At 35.8% G+C, this 25514-nt stretch overlaps 4 protein-coding genes across 14 annotated transcripts in view; 2 read left to right on the top strand and 2 right to left on the bottom strand.

The window, feature by feature from the left end:
• Positions 1 to 25514, bottom strand: part of LOC127858370 (34 kDa spicule matrix protein-like) — a 420221-nt gene that overhangs the window by 3261 nt on the left and 391446 nt on the right. The window contains exon 1 of one of the 3 annotated variants that reach the window (XM_052395474.1): positions 945 to 1067. The exons of the other annotated variants lie outside the window; for them this stretch is intronic. The gene's annotated coding sequence lies outside the window, so the exon portion shown is untranslated. Of the gene's footprint in view, positions 1 to 944; positions 1068 to 25514 lie in introns of those variants that run through there. 3 annotated transcript variants of the gene reach the window in all.
• Positions 1315 to 25514, top strand: part of LOC127858419 (uncharacterized) — a 220495-nt gene continuing 196295 nt past the window's right edge. Inside the window, exons 1-2 of one of the 3 annotated variants that reach the window (XM_052395584.1) lie at positions 1315 to 1541; positions 3146 to 3892. In XM_052395584.1, the coding sequence (XP_052251544.1) occupies positions 3177 to 3866 (690 nt within the window). In that variant the 5' untranslated portion in view covers positions 1315 to 1541; positions 3146 to 3176 and the 3' untranslated portion in view covers positions 3867 to 3892. Of the gene's footprint in view, positions 1542 to 2458; positions 2566 to 3145; positions 4321 to 25514 lie in introns of those variants that run through there. The other 2 variants (XM_052395575.1, XM_052395564.1) reach the window with 2 other exon arrangements.
• Positions 5871 to 14744, bottom strand: LOC127858386 (BAG family molecular chaperone regulator 4-like). 7 transcript variants are annotated; one of them, XM_052395506.1, is made up of 3 exons: positions 14711 to 14744; positions 7986 to 8065; positions 5871 to 7096 (listed from the first exon to the last, which is right to left on the bottom strand). In XM_052395506.1, the coding sequence occupies exons 1-3, from the start codon at positions 14727 to 14729 to the stop codon at positions 6506 to 6508; spliced, it is 690 nt and encodes a 229-aa protein (XP_052251466.1). In that variant the 5' UTR covers positions 14730 to 14744; the 3' UTR covers positions 5871 to 6505. The 7 variants fall into 7 exon arrangements, with proteins under 7 accessions (XP_052251466.1, XP_052251471.1, XP_052251479.1 ...); XM_052395511.1 differs by lacking the exon at positions 14711 to 14744 and having other exon boundaries at positions 5871 to 7109; positions 7886 to 8047; XM_052395519.1 differs by lacking the exon at positions 14711 to 14744 and having other exon boundaries at positions 5871 to 7104; positions 7886 to 8042.
• The window catches only part of LOC127858487 (uncharacterized), a 418400-nt gene continuing 407637 nt past the window's right edge, over positions 14752 to 25514 (top strand). The window contains exon 1 of the mRNA XM_052395674.1: positions 14752 to 14980. Within this exon, the coding sequence (XP_052251634.1) occupies positions 14752 to 14980 (229 nt within the window). The remainder of the gene's footprint in view (positions 14981 to 25514) is intronic.

Below are 25514 nucleotides of genomic sequence, written 5' to 3'. Positions count from 1 at the left end.
ATATACCCAAAGCATTTGGATATTTGATACGGATCATTTGACGTAAATGAATTCACTGAGGAAGGGAATTTCATTTTTTAGCTCTTGAAAAAATGTGTTTATGTAGAGTTCAAACAATATAATATGAACATAGAATAAGTTGAGATTGGTTGTTTACTTTAGACTTGGTCGAATAAGTTTAGAAACTTTATGGGGCGACGAAGAAAAAACACAACAATATTGGTTATTGTGCTTTCTCATTTAAATAGTCATGTTTGTGACATGAATGAAATTGGGATAAGAATAGATAAATGATGTCCCGGGGGTTAATATTAACCGAAAAGGCGTCTTAAATACTCAGTTTTGATGCTATAAGAAGCCCAACTGGATCATTACAATGGATCAAAGTTGATTATTTGGTCAGGATTGTAATGGGTCATATTGACACAGGGAAGAAAATTTGCTTCGGTAAAAAACAAATCGATTTCAATGTACTTGCGTCAACATGCGGGAATCTGGGTCTACTAAGTTATGCAATTCGATACTTCCCCTGAGTAACGACTTATTTGTTTACAAAACAGGTTGATCATAGAAACACGAAGAAAAGTAAACATAATCAAGGTCTTAATATACTAACACAAGGTAGTTTTAACATGTTAGAGATACATGTACATACAAATGTACATAGCTGTTGCGACCATATGTGGTTAGCGTATCGCTATGATATCAATACGTAAAAGCATCGTTAATTATTTTTCATTCAAATGGTGTTTTTACTAAATAATATCATAGCCACACGCTAATCACATGTGGTTGCGGCAATAAATGGATTGAAATAAAGACTGTGGTATCGGTCAAACTACATTCTAAGAGTACTGAGATCGATATGTAATAACAATGTACTCCCTAGTATACATACATTAAACTTATATATAAACAACGAGACTTAATAAACTTCAACATACCTGTTGTTAAATTTATCCGGTCAGAATTTGTTATCACGATCGATCAACTGTCACTGTGATAATTGATGTCTGTTCTGTTGAATAAACGTTCAACTTCAGAACTCACCGGTAAATGGAAATATCGATAATCTATGTTTCGAAAGGTTTCAGTGTTCTACAGTAGAACGCGTTTAAACATAACGACCTGGTACCCGGGCCAATAATATATTTAATTAACCTATTTTGTATTTAAATGAATGTTATTTAAAAAAATGCACGCATTCTAGAAGAAATTGTTGTTTATTCGAGTACAAGAAATCCATTCTTGACTGATGTTGAAGTTTAAATCGATTCATTTCAGCTCATATAAATAAGTCATAGAAAACAATACTATAAAAATATATATAAGGAAAAACACAACTGACAAATCGTTCTTTCATAATGGCGGGTTTGAAGGTCACCAACAAGCCAGGACGAAAGAACAATAAATATACTTGCCAGAACGGCAAAGGTGTACCAGAACGACAATTATGACATTTGTCGGCTTCGTTTGAATCGATAAGTGTGTTTCTTTAAAATTATGGAGATCCGGATTTAAACGGTGGAGCAATCAATCAGGTAAACATATTTTGGGGTCGATATATGGGATATATGATGACATTCAGTGATTTTCGGTTGAAATGCTGCTTTTTGGCAATATATTCCAATGTTAAACATTACACATAATCAAATGACTTGTAAATAATATAAGACAAAAACGACATTATAAATCTTTTACATAAAACGTTTGTATTGCGGTCTAGTCCAAATTTTCACAAGTTTCTTGTAATAAGTACGGACGATATCATCTCCTGTGTGAAGAATGTGCCATGTATTAAGACGTTTAGTCTTATTCGTACAGGTCTATATATAGGAGTTGCTGAACATTGTTATTTTGAGTTTCGTTCAACCAGATAATCCTAAATAAAAAAATTTGTAAGTCACTTAAATGTATAAGAACATCAGTATTTTTTACGTGTAAATCACAATTTGATATTTGAAAACTCTTCTCCATTGAATCCAGTGAGAAAGTAAAGACTAAATACAAAGTATGTTTACAAAAACTCAATTCAATAGTTGAAATAATTCTTTTAAAATTTATTTAATAAACAATTCTTATTAGTGACATTAGCAAAATACGCAGATTATCATTTTGAATACATTTCTTGTTTATCATAACAGACTCAGAAACAAGAACTTCTTTTTAGTTGAACAGCTGTAAGTTCAAATGAACACCAAGTATGATCTTTAATTAGTCATTACTTTAAATAAGCGTGTGTTTTTCAAATTCTTTATTGGATGTGGTCACTCGTGTCTTCCAGCATTAATATTATTTGAAGTAAGTAAGCGCTTGTTCTGTTGAATATTTAAAATATTGGTTAAACAAAAAGGTGACGCTGTAAGACTTAATCTCCTGGGCATTCAACGTATTGAAATGTTATAATCTGAAAACTATTGAAGATTAACATTATCGATCGTTGCATTGAGAGCTTTCCCAATATCATTGAAATCGAACAGTACACAGTTTCACAATCATTACGTTTGCATTATTGGTCATTTAGATAGTGACCAATTTTTTACCGGATGTATTGAATAATACGTGGTACGTACTACAATGTAGTTAATATAAAAACAAATCGTACACCGAAGTACATTAGAAGTTGTAATTACTAGTTTTGGAATATCGATAACATAAATAGTTTTTGTATTGTCATGTATTTAATATTTGTATTATGCTTGGCCAACAGCTGAACACATTCCTGTTGTAATCGTTCGTGTTACCCGGCGAGTTTATAGAGACGATAAAAAAACAATTAAATTATCTCTGGCGTTTATCATATTCGTAGTACAGGAAATATATTATAGCTAATATATAGCCGTTTCCGGTAGGCCCGTTACGCAAGATGGTTATTACGTTATAAATAGTATAATTATTGCATTCCTTATGCAATGAATAATATAATTTATTTTAGAAATAATACTAAGCAATTACAAGGCATGAATGGGATGACATGATTGCATTCGTGATAGATTTGGTGTAAGAGGTGTATGGTACAAAATTGAAATTGTATTTGAATTGGTAAATTTGACAGCTTATCGTATCCAGTTGTTTTCAATCGCAATCTTTCATCTAAATGTGAGGCACCTTTTTGACGTTGTCATTATGCGTTCTTTTGTTGTAGATTACTCTACTAAACAACAGCCAAATACAAGATGGGTTCGAGTTTCTCTTTGGAAAAATCGATGAAACCGATCCAGAGACCCAATGCCCACTCTCACCACACACCATTTCGAGTCGCCCCCGGAACGGTAAATACTGGTAACGTACAGATGCCCTGTACATGTAACCCTGGTACATCTTACCAACAACCGCTCCCCGCACAGGTTATGCAGCCGCCCCCTTACATGACACAGTCGGTTGCGGTCGCTGGTAATGGTTTCCCAGTACCACTTCAACAGACACATGGCTTTGTGATGCAACATCCGGGATACGGAATGCGGCAGCCAGTCTTTGTGATGCAGCAGCCGGAATATAGGCTGCAACAGCCGAGCTTTGGGGTACAACAGCCTTTTTATGGCAAACAGCAGCATACCTATGACATGCACCAGCCTGGTCCTGCGACAAATCTTGGATACTCAGGCGCCAGAACAATGGACCCCCCTCCGCCATACACAGAGAACTCTGAACCAATGGTAGGTGCCAAGCAGAACGAGGCCGTTGTATATCGTGTCCCAGTGACCGAGGTATCACCCAACGTCGAAACAGATAAAGAGGAAATCTCGTCGGTATTTTCACCTGCACACGAAACAAATCCGGCGGTCAATCAAAACAATGAACAATTTCAAATCACGGAGCATGGTGCAGGCGACGCTTCAAACCAAGAAGAATTACTGCTTGTGTAGATTAAGCCCTGGTAACTTGATGCAAGGTTCAAAATGATTATATGTTTTACTGTCTTTTTCTCGGATATATGTCGGATAACAAATCCTATCACAATTTGTAATACATATAGTGGTTTTAATATGCTGTGTGGAAGGCTTAGTGCATCACAAAATAAAAGATCGGATAATGCATTAACATAAAATTTCCATTGTGTAGGCATTCAAACATGACATTTATTTTGTAGCAAAGTGATTCAATTGGCTAATATTATGTAATTGTATTTTTTTTATTTCGATACAATTGTTACCTCGAAACTGTATAATGAGGTTCTGACGTCCAAGCCTCAGTTTATTTTCTTTGTAATATGTGTTAAATAGTATTTATTATTATGTTGTTAAGTTTGGTATTAATTTAATTTTTTATTATATTATGCCATGAAAATATAATTCAGAATATATTATGGACGTTATAAAAGTTTTGTTGTAATGAGCCAAATACATATTCACAAGCCGTTGTATTTGCTAACCCCATATATCATTAATGCACGTGAGATACACATCTGCATACTATTCCTAAATAAGAGTTGACCCGGTACATGTACTATCTTTTTTCTTTTTTCAACTTCGCATTGACATTGCATTTTGTTTCTCAAAAATACCCGTAAACGTAACGAACGTAACCAACCTCAAAAGATGAGCGATACCTATATTAGATTATCATTCCACGTGTTCTTAATTAAAATGCCAGGTAAATTTGTTACTTTAGTATATTTAGAATCGATTAAGATGCGATGTAAATTTACCGGTAAGTAACTGCAGAATGAATTGTTAATACCCCGCCGCAAAGCGCTCTACAAATCCTTGACCATTTGGCGGATTTTCGTGAGACTTGTATAGTATGTTACGGACATTGAATAAATGTGAAGTAGGTATAAGTCAACCATACCAGCTTAAGGTCAGTGTCTTACTTTAAAGTGAAAGGCTTGATCCTCTATTCACATGTCCGCTCAATATTTCTACACCCAATGAAGACATTTCATCAAACAAAACTAAAAATCTAACATTTATTACGACAGTGAATCAAGGTCGATGTTATTGCCGGCTCATTATACTGGTCACAACTGAAGTTCAAAATTCTGCTCAAACATTTTTCTGTCCGCTCCATTTACCGGTTGAAAGATTTTCGTGAACTTTAGAATGCCAGACGCTTTGAATAATTTGTACGTGTCTGCGTTATATCTCATAAACAAATGTAAGGATTTTCATAAAAAAAGTTAAAGCTAATCAGAAGTAGTCCATATGTTATGAGTCTATCACGCAGGTTGAAAGTCATGGTCAACACTATAATGTCAAAAGAATCAACATAGCTGTCTTTTTGACTGCCTTGTGCGATATTCTACTGGCAAATTACTTGTACACTGCAATAAGAAGACTATATCGATCATTTTAACCACAGAGAGATGTACATGAAAAATGGCTACATATATGGGCTGATGTCCAAGTTTTAATGGGAATCATAAGACCCGTGTCTTGCGAATATGGGACTTATAACAAATGCTGGTCTGGAGCTACCCGAGCTGGTCTGGAGTTACCCGAGCCGCATAATGCAGAAGACCCATTCTCGCACGACGACGAGCCTCATAAAATGTGTATTGTTCTGAGAAAATTGGGCTTAATGCATATGCGTAAAGTGTCGTCCCAGATAAGCATGTGCAGTCCGCACAGGCTAATCAAGGACGACACTTTCCGCTTTTATGGTATTTTTAGTTTCAAGGAAGTCCCTCCTTGCCGAAAATTCAGTTAAGGCGGAAAGTGTCGTCCCTGATTAGCCTGTGCGGACTGCACAGGCTAATCTGGGACGACACCTTACGCACATTCATTTAGCCCAATTTTCTCAGAACAAGACACAAATGCTTATCAGTAATTAGTCGGAACATGGAAGTTATACTAGGGTACGATGTGAAAGAGTAAAAACGCTTCAACTATCAAATACAAGCATTACTAAATAAAAAACGAAACATAGTGTATGAAAATATAATTTTATTTCCAGGATAATATTTAATTATACGGAGACACACTCATATCGGTGATATGATTTATAAATTGAAGCAACAATCACGTGGTCTAATACTAATGAAATGAAAAAAGTTAAGTATAATTTCACCGGTTAATAATTTTAACACTATATACATGTAATTTCTACAAAAGCATTTCAATGTATTTTGTTATTACATGAACAAATGGAAAAATGAGAGAAAAAGAACAATGAAGTAATAGAAGGAAATAACACTATGAGTACTTGTATTAACGATAACCAGAAATAATTATGGCAATGCATTGTATAAAGCAATTAATGGTTAAGGTTTAATTAATGATTTGTTGTTTTAACACGACTTACTATTATTTACAGAATCAAACCTATAACTTTAGAGTTGTATTATTAGCGTTAGTCAAATTAAAACAGACAACATGTAAATAAATACCTCAATCAAATGTTATAAAAACTTCACCGCATCATGACATGTCGTTTGAATTACAGTCAAATTCCACTACAAACGAGTTAACTAGTAAATTATGATTGTACCAATTCAAATAACTCCCCGTTACATTCACCGCTAAAACTTGACGAGTCACATCAACGTCTGTGTTCATCAACAATCTTACATTTTGTAAGTGGCTGATGGTGGTATGGATCCTTGGTATGGAGGAGGATGGTCGTTGGTATTAAACGGATTTGGTTCAATGGTCGGCACAGGAGGTTTCTTAGAATGTGCCGGAGGTGGTGCAAAGGTCGGCCCAGGAGGTTCCTTAGAATACGCCGGAGGAGGGGCAAAGGTCGGCGCAGGACTGTAATTCGACGGTTGTGGGTTGGCATTGGTCATGTACATTGAAGAACCGGTCATGTACATTGACTGCTGGCCCATATTTAAGGCCGACTGGCAAACCATACCGTTTGGGTATCTGGTAACGGTCATGTTCGGGGCACCATAGCCTTGAAACGTAGCGCTATTCGTAATGTTGAATCCATCGTCAGTGCAGTAGTGCGTGTGGTATTGGTAAGCATGGCCACAATGATTGACCGGAATATTTTTACAATTCGGACATTTCTGTGATACGTTGCCGGTGTCAACTGTGCCTGGCACGATTTGGAATGGCGTATGACCGGTGTAGTAGCCCCCTGGTCCCGGTGAAATGTATCCGCCCACCTGGCCGGTGTGAGGGTTTATTGGACGACCGCCTCCTGCACCCATCTGGAAGACTACACTAACTCATAAAAATAAATGTATATGACATATCGTGGAAATAACTGAATTTTGATTAAAAAAAATATCTTTCCGCATATGTAAAGAATCTCATTTTCAGATAGACAAATAAACAAAGTAAATTTTTAACCCCATCAGCAAGAGAGAAATGATTTATATCATGCTGTCCTGTTTGTATATTGTATATTTATTTTATGCTTTCCGGTGGTTTATTGCGAAATATCAGTGAAATAAAATGACGTCATTTTTTTTCAACGAAATGACGTCATAAATCCAGCGACATTGTCCAGTTAAACTCTTTTACAATTTAAATAAACGGTGAACAAAGCATAAAATAAAAAGAAAATTTGTTGGATTCGATGAAATATCGATTTAAATTCACTCGTGATCATAAAAAAACAACATATTTTCACTCGTGGCACGAGTGGCTGCAAATATTATTTTCTATGATCACTCGTGAAATAAAATCGATATTCCATCGAATCCAACAAATATCCTCTATATATATATTATAGGAAAGTAACCAATTGCCACACAACACCACAGACCATGAATTAAATTGAGGTCGCTGTCTTGAAGCGGTCAATGCAAAACATTTGGGCTTAAACGGGCGTTATACAGCTATGAACATTATATATGACCCAATAGATATATACACAAACATTTGATCTAAATAAAAGATTAACCTCATAAAATCACAATTCAATTCAAATAGCGATAGATGAAAATATAAATAATTGTAAGTACCTTTTTCAAGTATAAAAAGTCAACACATACCTGAGATATTTACTTAATTGTTATTTCGAAACTTCAATGTTTAAAGTCCTCGACAAAGTAAAATAAACTTGCAAAATCTTTACATCATATGCCAATTTACCCAGTGCGTGTCCCACTTGAACATCGATTGACGGGATAACGATTTTGGCTTTATGCCCAGGTTTATGATCTTCCTCATACCTGGTTAACAGAGTTATAATGTACAGTCATGATAACGGTCATGTAAATATTAAAATCCTATGGCGTGCTAGCTGTTCTATTTGATCTGTAAACAGGTTGATTTGACTGGTTGTCTGTCTAATCGATCGTCCTTTCTTTGACAAACATGTACATTTGAGATTTTTATAAGACAACGATTTTTTTAAAATTAAATTAACACCATAGAGAGTTTTCAATAGATGAAACAAATTCAGAAACCAGAATGTTTACACCCACACACATTCAAGTAAAATTGAAAACAACCAATGATCAATTAGCAAAAGCACAATTTTTTTTTAAGATGTGCATTTCAAAGCGTCTGTTCCGTTCAAGACTTTAAAACAAGATAATCAATGTGACCAAGGGTCACTCACCTTTATTTACGGTGCATTATCGATGTGGGCGAAGGCGACATAATTATGTGAGTATGAGAAGTATTAAGTTTAGAAACAGCATAATTTCAACATATTTTTGCGCAGAGTTTTCAATGGGTATGTATATTTATTTGCTTTTGACAACTACGGATAATAACAATACAAAACTGGATTCGAATCTACGTTTCTTCTACGTATGATGAACATAAAATCCGCATATTCTATATTTCTAGCCTGTTATTTTATACAAAAATTTAACATGCCTAAAACCTTTAAAGGGACCTTTTAACAGATTTTGTCATGTATTGAAGTTTGTCATAAAATGCTTTATATTGATCAATGGAAACATTGGATCTAAAAATCTCCAGTAAAAAACAAGAATAAAATAAAAGAAAGAAAAAAGTAACCCTCAGCTTGGCTCGAACCGCTGACCCCTGGAGTAAGTCAAACGCGCAGACCACTCGGCCATCCGTGCTCATACAATGCGTACTTTATACTTTATATAAGCAATCCTCGTAGTGTCACACAATATAACGACAACAGCAGAACTCTCCAAATTATTCAATCGTTTCGCGTTGCAACGCTTTATAATGTTCAAGTTTTTAAATCATCAAAAGATGCATATTATGGATAATTTAAAACATAGTGAATGTTCAGTATTACTGTTTCTTCGCAAATATCATAACTGCAACGAAATTTGCGAATCTGAAACAATCTTTTGTAATTTTGTCAATTTACTAAAACGTGAAAAGGCCCCTTTGACTGGTTGCACATGATACTTGAGCCTGTATGACCAGTACGACAACTCGAATGGGACAGTGGCAATCTGCTCGCTGCAGTTACCCCATTCCCGGTCACCACAAGCTATGTATGACCAGTACGACAACTCGAATGGGACAGTGGCAATCTGCTCGCTGCAGTTACCCCATTCACGGTCACCACAAGCTATGAATGACCAGTACGACAACTCGAGTGGGACAGTGGCAATCTGCTCGCTGCAGTTACCCCATTCACGGTCACCACAAGCTATGTATGACCAGTACGACAACTCGAGTGGAACAGTGGCAATCTGCTCGCTGCAGTTACCCCATTCCCGGTCACCACAAGCTATGTATGACCAGTACGACAACTCGAGTGGAACAGTGGCAATCTGCTCGCTGCAGTTACCCCATTCACGGTCACCACAAGCTATGTATGACCAGTACGACAACTCGAATGGGACAGTGGCAATCTGCTCGCTGCAGTTACCCCATTCCCGGTCACCACAAGCTATGTATGACCAGTACGACAACTCGAGTGGGACAGTGGCAATCTGCTCGCTGCAGTTACCCCATTCCCGGTCACCACAAGCTATGTATGACCAGTACGACAACTCGAATGGGACAGTGGCAATCTGCTCGCTGCAGTTACCCCATTCACGGTCACCACAAGCTATGTATGACCAGTACGACAACTCGAGTGGGACAGTGGCAATCTGCTCGCTGCAGTTACCCCATTCCCGGTCACCACAAGCTATGTATGACCAGTACGACAACTCGAATGGGACAGTGGCAATCTGCTCGCTGCAGTTACCCCATTCCCGGTCACCACAAGCTATGTATGACCAGTACGACAACTCGAGTGGGACAGTGGCAATCTGCTCGCTGCTGCAGTTACCCCATTCACGGTCACCACAAGCTATGTATGACCAGTACGACAACTCGAGTGGGACAGTGGCAATCTGCTCGCTGCAGTTACCCCATTCACGGTCACCACAAGCTATGAAACCCATCAGACGTTCAATCTTTCCAGATCTGGGAGGTATAGCAGTGGCAACGATCTTTCTTAATTAAAAAAGTAGTGTTACTTTCTTCAAAAATTGTAAATCGAGAATAAAAAACAAGATGATAAACTTACAATTATTATTTTCAAACATCATCGCGTTTAAGATTGGGACGAGTTGTGTGATAATATAGTTTTTTTGTCGGTTGTTTAACTAGATTTTTTGCCGTTTTAAACATCACATCAGTTAAACGCATGGTACCACTGGACCACAATAAGCATGTGCAGAAACATAGTGATAAGACTGAATAACAGAAGCTGGGCTTCCGTTAAGCAGGTTTCCGGCGACATCACGGCGAACCAATGACCGCCAAACCGTCAGCGCATTTCTTATCGCTATGCTGAACCTGCTAATGCTCGATTTGTCATTGTCGGCTCGGGTACTACTTACATATACCCGGGTTCTCTTAAGTATACTTACATGTACCCCGTGTACGGTAAATATACTTAAACTTATCTGGGAAATTTAACGCTTAATCGGTCGTTGTCGGCTATTTTTTTAAAATTAATTATATTCACATTTATGTCAATTTTCTGTAAAATGGCCTCTATATTATCGACACTCATACTCAATAAACATGTTGAAGCAGTATTTTTTTAAAAGAGAAGTTCGTTTAAGATAATCGGTAGCGCGTTTTACGACATCGGATTTTTGGCGGGAATACAACTCTGGTACAGTCTAATATCGACCGGGTACGACTAAGTATATTTACCGTACCCGGGGTACATGTAAGTATACTTAAGAGTACCCGGGATACATGTTAGTAGTAACCGAGCCGGCAAGACCAATCGAGCGTAATTAACGAACTACGGGAATTTGATGAAATTCGATAATACAGACAACGTCTTGTTATTTGAATGAAGAATAACAAAGTTACTGTCCGGACTAGCTGTTTAATGTGACATTTGACCACTAGGTGTGACCATGACCTTAAACCACTTTTATTCGCTGTATATATATATATATAGTGGTCATCTGTGGTCCTTTATTTTGATATTGCATGATGATCGATAACGTAGCAGTCCGGATAAACTTTTTTTTATTACCGAACAGTTACCGTTGACTGCTTAGTGTGAACATGACATTTGATGTAGAGAAACATATCATTATGTCACACGCAACGCGAACATTTGTGGTAAGTTATTTTTTAATTTTAGGATTAAGGACAAGTTTCAGTCCATAAAAGCTCGGACGCACGCATGCACACACATTCGACCTTTGTGACTACTATATCAAGGTTTCAACCTGCGGGCTCCATAAATATCAGCTTGTACCTCTTTGATCGAAGTTTTTTTGCTTACTATTTCACGTAATTGTATGCATGTCAATAGTAAAGATTTATAGCTATCTACTGCAAACATTGTATTATTAAAAAAGTACAATACTATCGTTTCGGTTAGAATCTATTTTATGGAATATGGTTTATAAGCAAACCATTTCAGTCAAATTAATATTCAATAAATAATTATTGCTATGTTCCAAGCCGTGAAAAAAGAAATACAATAAAGTCGCTGCTTATTCAGAGAGGCAAATGAAATATCATAAGGGGATTTTCTGATATATTTTTAAACAATATTTGTTAGTACACTGTTATGTTTCTCTGTTTTATAATTTATCAACAAATTAAACATGCAATGCACAGAAAATCTTGATCCAGCAAAGTTGACATATTGTTTGCTGGCGTACGTGTCGGAATATTGGATCGACTCTTAAATGTTTACGTTCCCTTTTGTGAAATTACTTAGCGATATTAACAATCCTAAAATACATTGATGTGAAGATTTCCCTTCGCCTTCTTGACATAGGCAACCAACTGGTGTTACTGAAATACGTTCGTACGCTGTTTGACATGATCGGACAACAATTCTAATGAACATGGCATGGTTGAAAAACGGGTCCTATGAATATTTGTTATAACGATATTGTATACATAACCGGACAATAATTGCTTCATACATTATATGCATTGTATTTGACATGTGCGGAAATAATAGTATATAAGTAATTCCTACGCTATTTTTGATTGGCAAAGATAATTTTTTTCCTTTGTATTCATCCGCTTCATTTTACGTGTGTGGAAAAAAAGAATGCAAACCTAGGAAATATTGTGCAGTTTCTGCTCAATTTTAAAAATCGTAATTTTAGCATAGTGAACGCTATAGGGATGTATCTCTCCAATATAGTTTAACTACATAGAATTAAAAAAAAATTCTGCTCGTATCTAATATTGCGTACCCAAACAAACTTCAGACATGGATATTTGCTACAAGTTCTTTTAAATTTCGATAAGCAAATAATTTGCACTTATACATTAAATAACAATGAAAAGCTTCAAATGAATACCGGCGATCTCGCAAACTGAGCGACCCTATTTGACAAAGTTCGCGTCATTCCATTAGCACATTACATGCGTTCGTCATTGCTGTGATAATGAACACAACAAAACCATCAAAGAACATCATTAGCGACTTTGTCAGAGATCTTTTCGATGACGTTTAACAGTTTTAAAAATAAATTCTACAAAACAGGAGGTTCGCAGAAAATATGACTGGACGGTATCAATGGCTGTCCGGTTAGCGCAGTGGTTAGTACACACGCTTCTCACCAAGGTAGCGCAGTGGTTAGTACACACGCTTCTCACCAAGGTAGCGCAGTGGTTAGTACACACGCTTCTCACCAAGGTAGCGCAGTGGTTAGTACACACGCTTGTCACCAAGGTAGCGCAGTGGTTAGTACACACGCTTCTCACCAAGGTAGCGCAGTGGTTAGTACACACGCTTCTCACCATGATAGCGCAGTGGTTAGTACACACGCTTCATACCAAGGTAGCGCAGTGGTTAGTACACACGCTTGTCACCAAGGTAGCGCAGTGGTTAGTACACACGCTTCTCACCAAGGTGACCCGGCGGTCATCCACGTTCTCGTAAGCACGTGCGGTTTTTTAGGGGGTCACCATACTGTAAAGGTGATGTTTCCTCCGGGAACTTGGGTTTTCCTCTAAAACCAAAATACCAAGCCTAAATTTTTACTCCTTTAGTAACAACACGAGGTTGCTGGAAATTGCAGCTGTAATTTAAAATTCGTCCGATCTTTCGTGAGTTTGGTAAATTAATTTGCTCAGGCACAGATCGGGTGCACAAGTAATGCAGACTCATACAGATCGAATAACACACGTACTCTTGCAATATCATATTAGGGTCGGTTCAAGGAGGGTCTTTAATCTCTCTTTGGGTTATTCGAATCAATGTAGTGGACCTCCTTTTTATTCATATTTTTAAGATATATAATCTTTAAAATAATAGTCATATCGCAAGATATAAAATGTACATTTAAACGACTATTGATAAATGAAAGATTTGAAGAAATAATAAAACTTAACACCTTCGTGTTTTTTTAAAATAATAACCGCATTTGTTGTTTATTGTCATTATCGCTAATAATATGAGTCGCGTTCTGAGAAAACTGGGCATAATGCATGTGCGTAAAGTGTCGTCCCAGATTAGCCTGTGCAGTCCGCACGGGCTAATCAGGGACGACACTTTCCGCTTTTATGACATTTTTCGTTTAAATGAAGTCTCGTCTCAGCAAAAATTTAAATTTAGGCGGAAAGTGTCGTCCCTGATTGGCCTATGCGGACGACACTTAACACACGTGCATTATATTCATTTTTCTCAGAACGCGACTCATATGCAGACTGGCAAGTCTATGTCATGATTGTTTAATTGAATGCTCTAAGTTGGGATTTAGTTACATCAATAAAAAAATTGGATAATAAAAATAAACCCAGCGTTTGTTGGTGTTAAATTTATGCTTATTGTTTTTTGTTTTCATGAAGGCTTTAATGTAATGTATAGGCTTAAATACATTCATGGTTACATTCATGATTTCAATGCAAAACGAATTTTATATATATATATATATATATATATATATATTTTTTTGCCGAAGCTTTCGACCTCACGGTCTTCATCAGCGGCCATTTTTTATTTTCAGATGTACATACCGACCATATGGCATCAACGTGCAAGAATAAACGTTAATAAAAGGGCGCGTAAATAACGTTGACGCCGGAAATGCAGCACGTCATTTCCGTTCATAATAAAACATCTGAAAATAAAAAATGGCCGCTGATGAAGACCGTGAGTTCGAAAGCTTCGGCAAATAATAAATACAGCGTTTTTATTTAAATAATACAAGGCTAATAAAGACTTTGTTATATATATATATAATCTGAAGAATACGCTCTGAAAGAACTTCTTAACAACGATGAAATTGTCATTCGGCCTGCTGATAAAGGTTCTGGCATAGTCGTAATGGAAAGCACAGATTACATAAAAAAAAGGTGACATTTCCGATAGCGACACATATGCGGAAGTTACCGACGACAAAACAAAATCAGTGCAAAACAAGGTAAAAAAGGTGGTAGACAACCTGTACAAAAGAGGTTCATAGACAGTGATCTCCGACAATACATGACATGGAACGATGGCACTTCCGGTAAGCTTCAAGGGAACCCGAAGTTACATAAGCCAGAAATGCCGTTACGCACCATTTTAAATGGTAGAAGCCACCCGACAGAGAAAATGGCGGAAATTGTTGAGGACCAGTTGCGAAGCCATGTGACGTCACTTCCGTCGTTTGCAAGAGACACTATGGACTTCTTAAACAAAATACAAAAAATAAAACAACCTCTTCCGGAAGGTACGCCTATATTCTGTTTAGATGTGAAGGCCCTGTATCCAAGTGTCCCGAGAGTTGAGGCTCGTGCTGCTGCTATAGACGCTTTAAACAGGCGAACGGACCCGGAAATTCCTACAGAGGACGTCATCGTGATGATGGACACTGTGTTGGAGAACAACACCTTCTCATTCAACGACGAACACTTTATACAGACAGAAGGGACGGCTATTGTCTCACGCCTCGGGCTGAACTAGGCATCAACCTACATGGGTGCTTGGGAAGAGGAACTGTTCCGGCGGTCAGAAAAGCAACCACTCGCATACTTCCGATTTGTGGATGATGTGTGGGGCTTATGGACGCATGGTATCGAGGCACTTAAAACTTTCCACACACAAGGAAATGGAATCAACGCATTAAACTCGAGCTCCGCTATTCTTCAGAATAACTAGAGTTCCTGGACACGGTGACATCAATACGGAACGGGCGCCTTCAAACCGACCTATATACTAAGCCTACCGATAAACACCTGTACCTACACAGGGATTCTTCGCACCCGGAGTCTACAAAAAAAGCAATACCATATGGTCTGGGTGTGCGTGCGAATCTGTTCAGAGGAGGTTGCCTACCGGAAGCACATACAGGCGGTGAAAACACAGCTCGTGAACCGTGGAAATGACGGGGCGTTTGTGGAGACCGAATTGATAAAGGTCGAAAATAAAAAGAGAGAGGACTTTTTACGCGAAAAGACAAACTCGGAGCATAATACAAGGATTCCGCCGGTGATAACGTTTTCGCGCGCACTACCCAACATCGGCCGTATCATCCGTAGACACCTACACACGCTGCACACGTCTGATAGAATGAAGGAAGTGTTCTCTGAGCCTCCATTAGTAGCCTTCATACGGGATTGCAAACTGCAAGACATCCTAGTGCACACAAAACACAATAGGATGTTCTTCCGAAAACCCAATATTAGCGGGTCCTGTGGGGCGCAGAGATGCGCCATTTGCCCGTACACAGATCCTAGCGGCAGGAAGTACAGCGTCAGAAACAATGTTGATTGAAAATCATCCAATGTTGTGTACGCGGTCAACTGTCGTCGCTGTCGCAGGTTCGTGTATGTGGGAGAGACCGGCGGAACTCTGTACCAGCGACATCTATTGAATCTGTCACGTATTCGCACACAGAACAGTGACCCGGTAATATATTACAACGTCAAAATGTCATGGAGATAACGTCATATCAATTATGACGTCATAACGTCAATAAATATTAAATGAAATTTAATTTGGGTTTAAATACATGTATTAAATGTTGTTCCTTTGCTAACCTAGCTGAAATATTGTTCGAAAATAGCTTATAAAATGGAAATATTTTAAATTTTGGTTCATTATGTGAACATTCATCTAAATGTTTACTTAAAGGCATCTGTCTTGTTGAGGGGTCTCGCACTTGTTGTTCATGGACAGATCGCCTATTTCTAAGTTTATCGCCAGTTTGGCCTATATAATATTGTTTGCATCCATTGCATACTAATACATAAATCACATTTTGTATATCACATGACATATTAGTTTTTATTTTGAACATTTTGCCATTAAAATCAAAAGAATTCCCTTCAATAATATAACCACACAGGGCGCATCTAGGGTCATTACATTTGGATACTCTTGGTTCTTGAGATGAAAAGTAAGATTTGGTTAACAGACGTTTTAAATTAGGTGGCTGTCGCTTACATTTTATTATCTTCTGATTTGAAATTATTTTATTCATAACCGGGTCTGTTTGTAAAATGTCAATGTTGTTTTTTAATACGCCAAACAGTTCTTTATTTTTTTGATTTTGTGTTGAAATAAATGGAATTATATTACTCTTGTCTTTTTGTGTTGATTTTGAAAGTAATTCATGTTTAGGGATGGAAAGTGCTTTTTTAATACCTGTATTTATAATAGATTGTGGATATTTTCTTTGAATAAGGGAATGCTTAAGTTCATTTAAACGTTTTAGTTTAAGTTTATCATTCGAAACTATGGTGCAGATCCGTTTCGCTAAAGTGAAAGGAATATTTATCTTTGTGTGATTATTATGACACGAGGTAAAATTAAGATATTGTTTAGAATCAGTTTCTTTGTAATATATATCAGTATTAATTTCAGTATTGTTTTTTATAATCAATATATCAAGAAATGGTAACTCGAGTGTGCTTGTTTGCATTGTAAACTTGATATCCGAATGTAAGTTGTTTAAAATAGTATAAAAGTTTTGAAGTTCATGGGGAAATTTTGTCCAGAAAATAAAACAATCGTCTAGAAATCTTTTCCAAAATGTTTTTATAAAAGAAAGAAATTCATCATTATAAATTGATCCAATTCTTGCATATAGTTTTTGTTCTAAAAATCCCACTACCAATGTAGCGTATGTTGGTGCGAATCTAGTACCCATTGCAGTCCCTTTAGATTGGTTGTAGTACTTATCATCAAAATTGAAGTTATTATTTTCAAGTATTATTTTTATGCCTTCTTTTATAAACCGTTGCGAAAACCTTTCAATTAACCGAATCTGGATATTTTTGAAGCCAATAATCAATAGCTTCTAAACCAAGAGTATGCGGTATATTATAATATAAATTAATTACATCAAATGATACTAATGTACTTGACTCTGGAACTTGTGAAGGTATATGTTTTAGGTAATCTATGTTATTTGTTATATTGCTATTGACATATTTTACAAACGGTTTTAACAAGATATCCAATAAAGAACTTAAACGACTTGTTTCACAGTTAGTTCCAGCGACTATTGGGCGAAAGTTTATATCGTCTGGATCCATTAACTCTATATATTCTGAATTGCTATGTTTAATTGCATCCTGAATGATTTTACTTTTATGAATTTTTGGAGGACCATAAAATAGACTTGTTTTCCATTCGATTTTTACTAAGAAATCATTTTCCTGTTTAGTTAGTTTATTATTTTCCTTTAGTAAATTGCGTATTTTTGAAAGTGTTATTTGACTACCATTATCAGGGATTTGTTTATAATATTCAACGTCATTTAACATTGCTAATAATTTTCTTCTATAAAAGTCTGTATTCATTATAACAATTCCGCCACCCTTATCTGCTTCTTTAATAGTTATGGATTTGTCTTCTGCTAATAAATCTATAGCTTTTCTTTCTTTTAATGATATGTTATGTTTAGTGTCATTTTCCATTTGAGAATGTTGAAGGCAAAGTGTTCGAGTAACATTTATATAATGGTCTAGTGTATTATTTCTATGTTTAGGTGGATAAAAGGACGTTTGATTTTTTACAATAGAATTGTTTGTATTATTATGATCACTATTATTAAAACACTCTTTAAGCCTAAGTGATCTATGAAAATCATCCACATCTTTTATTTGATCATAAGAATCATTTTTATATTTAGGTGTTGGTGTAAATTTAAAACCCCTCAATAAGACGTCAATTTCAGTTTGAGATAATGACCTTTTTGAAAAATTGTAAATTTTTGTAAATAATTTTGAATTTTCAGCTAGGTTACCTAAAGTTTCTATGTCGGACTGCTCCACTTCCCTGCCTCCTTCTAAAAAATCAACGTTAAATTCGCTTGGTTTGTCGTCGTTATCTTGCAATATGTCGTCGCTCGTATTGTTGTTGTTTCTATAGTTTCTTCTGTATGAAGACCTTGTGTTATCTCTTATATTGCTTCTGTTTAAAGTGGAATTGTTTCTTTGGAAATTGTTATGTAATTCGATGTTGGTATTATTAATTAGCGAAACGGATCTGCACCATAGTTTCGAATGATAAACTTAAACTAAAACGTTTAAGTGAACTTAAGCATTCCCTTATTCAAAGAAAATATCCACAATCTATTATAAATACAGGTATTAAAAAAGCACTTTCCATCCCTAAACATGAATTACTTTCAAAATCAACACAAAAAGACAAGAGTAATATAATTCCATTTATTTCAACACAAAATCCAAAAAATAAAGAACTGTTTGGCGTATTAAAAATCAGCATTGACATTTTACAAACAGACCCGGTTATGAATAAAATAATTTCAAATCAGAAGATAATAAAATGTAAGCGACAGCCACCTAATTTAAAACGTCTGTTAACCAAATCTTACTTTTCATCTCAAGAACCAAGAGTATCCAAATGTAATGACCCTAGATGCGCCCTGTGTGGTTATATTATTGAAGGGAATTCTTTTGATTTTAATGGCAAAATGTTCAAAATAAAAACTAATATGTCATGTGATATACAAAATGTAATTTATGTATTAGTATGCAATGGATGCAAACAATATTATATAGGCCAAACTGGCGATAAACTTAGAAATAGGCGATCTGTCCATGAACAACAAATGCGAGACCCCTCAACAAGACAGATGCCTTTAAGTAAACATTTAGATAAATGTTCACATAATGAACCAAAATTTAAATTATTTCCATTTTATAAGCTATTTTCGAACAATATTTCAGCTAGGTTAGCAAAGGTACAACATTTTATACATGTATTTAAACCCAAATTAAATTTCATTTAATATTTATTGACGTTATGACGTCATAATTGATATGACGTTATCTCCATGACATTTTGACGTTGTAATATATTGTATTATGCCCTGATGAGCTATGCGAAACGCGTTGGCTAAATAAATATATATTTAAAATCCCAGACACGTGTTTTTACTTTTATTATATAATATTCACAATCTGGATTATTACATTTTACTTATATAACTATATATATCGGATTGTGCAGCGTGTTCATGGGACCGAAGAGAGCAAAACTTGAAGAATTGTCTGATTCGTCGGATTGCTCGAAATCAAACTCGAATGAGGAAGTCATGGAGGAGGATAATAGATATTTCTTAAAATAAATAGACGATAAACTGTCGCTGATATTGACCGCAATTAACGATTTGAGCGCGGCAATTGCAAAAAATAATAATACTGCCATTAGGAAAGATGACATTGTCGCTGACATTAAATCAGCTGTACATGAAATTTCTCAAAATATACCGAAGCCCGAAATATCCGTGAACCACGAAAATAACGAGGAAAACAATAACATATTTGAAAGAGAAGCACTAAAAATAAAAATGGAAATATCAAATATATGGCACAACAAAATGGAAATACGAAAAAGTACGTACTGGTCCATGATAAAAATAAAGGCCATTTTGAAAAATATTCTAAATGGTTAAGATCAACTCCAATGGTAATACCAAAACATTTACAGAAAAAAGAAATACCAAATGAAAATATAGATCAGAAATCAGTTAGAGAAAGGGCCGTATTGAATGACTTCAATATCCAAACAGAATTGCAATCATTACGTGCTTCTTCAAACTGTGAGAAATTCAAGCGCATCGACGAAGAAATATTCAAATTGATACATTCAAAATGCAACGGAAGAACAGCACGGACACTGGTAGAACTTTGGAAAACGGAAACGCAACGAAATGAAGAAATTTCACATAAAAGATGGGGAAACAATGAAAAATGGCTTTCAAAATACGAAGACAAATTCATAAAGGAACATGAAAATAAAAATCCATTCTTTAAAAAACAAGACTTCGTAAACAAAAATCAACCCTCTTCATATGCGGATGCTGTCCGAAAAAATACCACCAACTACCAAAATCTGAAAACAACATACAACTACAACAGTCAAGAAAGAAACACCAATAAACAACATTCGCAAAGAAGAAACGTGCAACAAAATCAAACAAGCTGTTTACAAAATATAGATGTGGAAAGTATTGTAAGAGAAGTTCTTTTAAAAATTAATAATACCAACATCGAATTACATAACAATTTCCAAAGAAACAATTCCACTTCAAACAGAAGCAATATAAGAGATAACACAAGGTCTTCATACAGAAGAAACTATAGAAACAACAACAATACGAGCGACGACATATTGCAAGATAACGACGACAAACCAAGCGAATTTAACGTTGATTTTTTAGAAGGAGGCAGGGAGTGGAGCAGTCCGACATAGAAACTTTAGGTAACCTAGCTGAAAATTCAAAATTATTTACAAAAATTTACAATTTTTCAAAAAGGTCATTATCTCAAACTGAAATTGACGTCTTATTGAGGGGTTTTAAATTTACACCAACACCTAAATATAAAAATGATTCTTATGATCAAATAAAAGATGTGGATGATTTTCATAGATCACTTAGGCTTAAAGAGTGTTTTAATAATAGTGATCATAATAATACAAACAATTCTATTGTAAAAAATCAAACGTCCTTTTATCCACCTAAACATAGAAATAATACACTAGACCATTATATAAATGTTACTCGAACACTTTGCCTTCAACATTCTCAAATGGAAAATGACACTAAACATAACATATCATTAAAAGAAAGAAAAGCTATAGATTTATTAGCAGAAGACAAATCCATAACTATTAAAGAAGCAGATAAGGGTGGCGGAATTGTTATAATGAATACAGACTTTTATAGAAGAAAATTATTAGCAATGTTAAATAACGTTGAATATTATAAACAAATCCCTGATAATGGTAGTCAAATAACACTTTCAAAAATACGCAATTTACTAAAGGAAAATAATAAACTAACTAAACAGGAAAATGATTTCTTAGTAAAAATCGAATGGAAAACAAGTCTATTTTATGGTCTTCCAAAAATTCATAAAAGTAAAATCATTCAGGAGGCAATTAAACATAGCAATTCAGAACATATAGAGTTAATGGATCCAGACGATATAAACTTTCGCCCAATAGTCGCTGGAACTAACTGTGAAACAAGTCGTTTAAGTTCTTTATTGGATATCTTGTTAAAACCGTTTGTAAAATATGTCAATAGCAATATAACAAATAACATAGATTTCCTAAAACATATACCTTCACAAGTTCCAGAGTCAAGTACATTAGTATCATTTGATGTAATTAATTTATATTCTAATATACCGCATACTCTTGGTTTAGAAGCTATTGATTATTGGCTTCAAAATATCCAGATTCGGTTAATGAAAGGTTTTCGCAACGGTTTATAAAAGAAGGCATAAAAATAATACTTGAAAATAATAACTTCAATTTTGATGATAAGTACTACAACCAATCTAAAGGGACTGCAATGGGTACTAAATTCGCACCAACATACGCTACATTGGTAGTGGGATTTTTAGAACAAAAACTATATGCAAGAATTGGATCAATTTATAATGATGAATTTCTTTCTTTTATAAAAACATTTTGGAAAAGATTTCTAGACGATTGCTTTATTTTCTGGACAAAATTTCCCCATGAACTTCAAAACTTTTATACTATTTTAAACAACTTACATTCGGATATCAAGTTTACAATGCAAACAAGCACACTCGAGTTACCATTTCTTGATATATTGATTATAAAAAACAATACTGAAATTAATACTGATATATATTACAAAGAAACTGATTTTAAACAATATCTTAATTTTACCTCGTGTCATAATAAACACACAAAGATAAATATTCCTTTCACTTTAGCGAAACGGATCTGCACCATAGTTTCGAATGATAAACTTAAACTAAAACGTTTAAATGAACTTAAGCATTCCCTTATTCAAAGAAAATATCCACAATCTATTATAAATACAGGTATTAAAAAAGCACTTTCCATCCCTAAACATGAATTACTTTCAAAATCAACACAAAAAGACAAGAGTAATATAATTCCATTTATTTCAACACAAAATCAAAAAAATAAAGAACTGTTTGGCGTATTAAAAAACAACATTGACATTTTACAAACAGACCCGGTTATGAATAAAATAATTTCAAATCAGAAGATAATAAAATGTAAGCGACAGCCACCTAATTTAAAACGTCTGTTAACCAAATCTTACTTTTCATCTCAAGAACCAAGAGTATCCAAATGTAATGACCCTAGATGCGCCCTGTGTGGTTATATTATTGAAGGGAATTCTTTTGATTTTAATGGCAAAATGTTCAATATAAAAACTAATATGTCATGTGATATACAAAATGTGATTTATGTATTAGTATGCAATGGATGCAAACAATATTATATAGGCCAAACTGGCGATAAACTTAGAAATAGGCGATCTGTCCATGAACAACAAATGCGAGACCCCTCAACAAGACAGATGCCTTTAAGTAAACATTTTTTAGATGAATGTTCACATAATGAACCAAAATTTAAAATATTTCCATTTTATAAGCTATTTTCGAACAATATTTCAGCTAGGTTAGCAAAGGAACAACATTTTATACATGTATTTAAACCCAAATTAAATTTCATTTAATATTTATTGACGTTATGACGTCATAATTGATATGACGTTATCTCCATGACATTTTGACGTTGTAATATATTGTACTATGACCTGATGAGCTATGCGAAACGCGTTGGCTAAATAAATATATATTTAAAATCCCAGACACGTGTTTTTACTTTATATATATATATATATATATATATATATATATATATATATATATATATATATATATATATATATATATATATATACACAGTGGAACCCCTCTAAACCGGACATCCCCGGGACCGAGAGGAAATTCCGGTTTAGAGAGGATTCCGGTTTAGAGGGGTCATTGAATATTTTACTTTCAGAAGGTCAATTACATAGTCTAATTTGGGGAAAAACACTTTCAGCAAATTGTAGTAGTTTATTTACATATAACATTCATTCATACTTCATCATATTATAACAATACATGTCACTTAATCTGTTGTTTCAAAAGCACAACATAAACCAAAGAGTGCACCCTGAAAAACAAACAATGGTATATGTATGCATTTGTTAGATTAATTTAGTTCCTTTTTACACTGAAAAACATGTCAAGAACGACCTGTTTTTTCAAACATATACCACGCATAATAGTCTTCTCCACCTTGTTTATCCTTGCCTGAATGGCTTCCTACATCAAAAACACACTAAAGAACTCTTTGTTTGTTATCAGTAATTGTATTACACACATTAATACTGATTATAGTGGTGTCACTGCATCAGTCACCAACATCATCAGCCAGGATCCACCCATCAACAAGTGTTTCGACCCTTTAATCCTGGTACACTCTCCGGGTGGTGGGTCCGCAGTGGTGATCAGTCCACTACGTGTTGGTGACTGGCTTCCAGCTCCTCTCATCTCTTCGAGACCATAGCCAACTGGATGCCCTTTCAGCTGATTGTTCTAGTCTGCCCACAGCAGTCCTTCTCTCATGGCCGTTGAGTCCCATGGCGCCCAACATCTTCCATAGTGAATTGGCTGGGAAACCCCTTGCTCCTATTTCAACAGGGAACAGCCAGGTTCTCCATCCTTGTTGTCTGCATTGGTCCATGAGATCAGAGTACTTGGTTTTCTTCCTTTCATAGGCTTCTTCACACCTTGTTTCCCACGGGATTGTCAATTCAATCATCACCAGGTGCTTTGCAGTGTTGGACCAGATGACAATGTCGGGTCTGAGATTGGTTTGTACTACCTCCGGAAAGACAATCTTTTTCTGTAGGTCAACAGCCATATTCCAATTGTCAGCTTCGTCAAGTACTGAAGATGTTGTTCTGTTGCCGTTAGGTGCTGACTGGCCTTCCCTGACAAAGTGGATGGTTTTTGGCTGTGGCTGTTTTCTCTTCTTCATTCGCTGTCTTTCAAGAATGTCTGCCATATCTCGAAGCACTTGGTCATGTCGCCATCTATATCTGCCTTGCGTGAGTGCTGTGCTGCATGCCGATAGTATGTGCTCCATGCTTCCAGTTCTGTTACACAGTTGACATGATGTGCTGTCTTGTATTCCCCATCTGTGTAGGTTAGCTGGTGAGGGTAGCAGATCATATACCGACCTCAGTAAGAAGCTGATTCGCAAAGGCTCATACTTCCAGATCTTGTCCCATGTCATCTTCCTTGGTGTGGTGTCCCATTTTGTCCATGCTCCCTGTGAACCCATGGCTACTGCTCTAGATCTTCTCTCGTCTTCTTCCATCTTCCGCACTTCATCTACTACCATTTTTTTTTCCCCTCTGGCTGCTTTGCTCCATCTAGGACATGTTGAGATTCCAAGACCTTGGCGCCCGCTAGTGGTTGTTCCAACAATGTCTTTCTGCCTAAGTCTTCTTTCTGCCTGGGTCACTGCCTGGCTGGCTGACCACTTTCTCCCTGTTCTTGTCTCTATGCCAGCTTTCCTGATCTTATCATCTCGGGATTCTTTCAGAGTTACCACCAGCCGTGCCTTTGATGCCTTGAACTCCTCCACTAATGATGAGAGCGGGAGTTGTAACTGATTGGATCTTCCATAAAGACCTATGTTTGTAAAGCTTGGTGGTACCCCTAACCATCTTCGAAGATGCCTGCTTATGGTTCTTTCTAGGCCCTCCACTGTTGATGTTGCTATCTCATACAACATAAGGGGCCACATCAGGCGAGGTAGTAGTCAGTGTTGAAACAACCATGCCTTGAATTTTCCTGGTAGCCAAGACCTGTCTATTTGTTTCAACCCTTCAATTAGCTGGCCTTTGATGCGCTTTACATTATTTGTATCGTTGA

This window comes from Dreissena polymorpha, chromosome 1 (genome assembly GCF_020536995.1).
Source record: "Dreissena polymorpha isolate Duluth1 chromosome 1, UMN_Dpol_1.0, whole genome shotgun sequence".
Lineage (NCBI taxonomy): Eukaryota > Metazoa > Mollusca > Bivalvia > Myida > Dreissenidae > Dreissena > Dreissena polymorpha.
Note: the sequence above shows the minus strand (reverse complement) of the source record. Positions and strands in the feature narration are given on the sequence as shown.

Bases quoted from the DNA above. Each gene is read 5' to 3' on its own strand.
- LOC127858386 (XM_052395506.1), bottom strand. The intron at 7,097-7,985 runs GTAAATTGGCAT...GTAGTCTTCCAG, and splicing joins TCAAGTGGGACACGCACTGG to ATGGGTGCAGGAGGCGGTCG.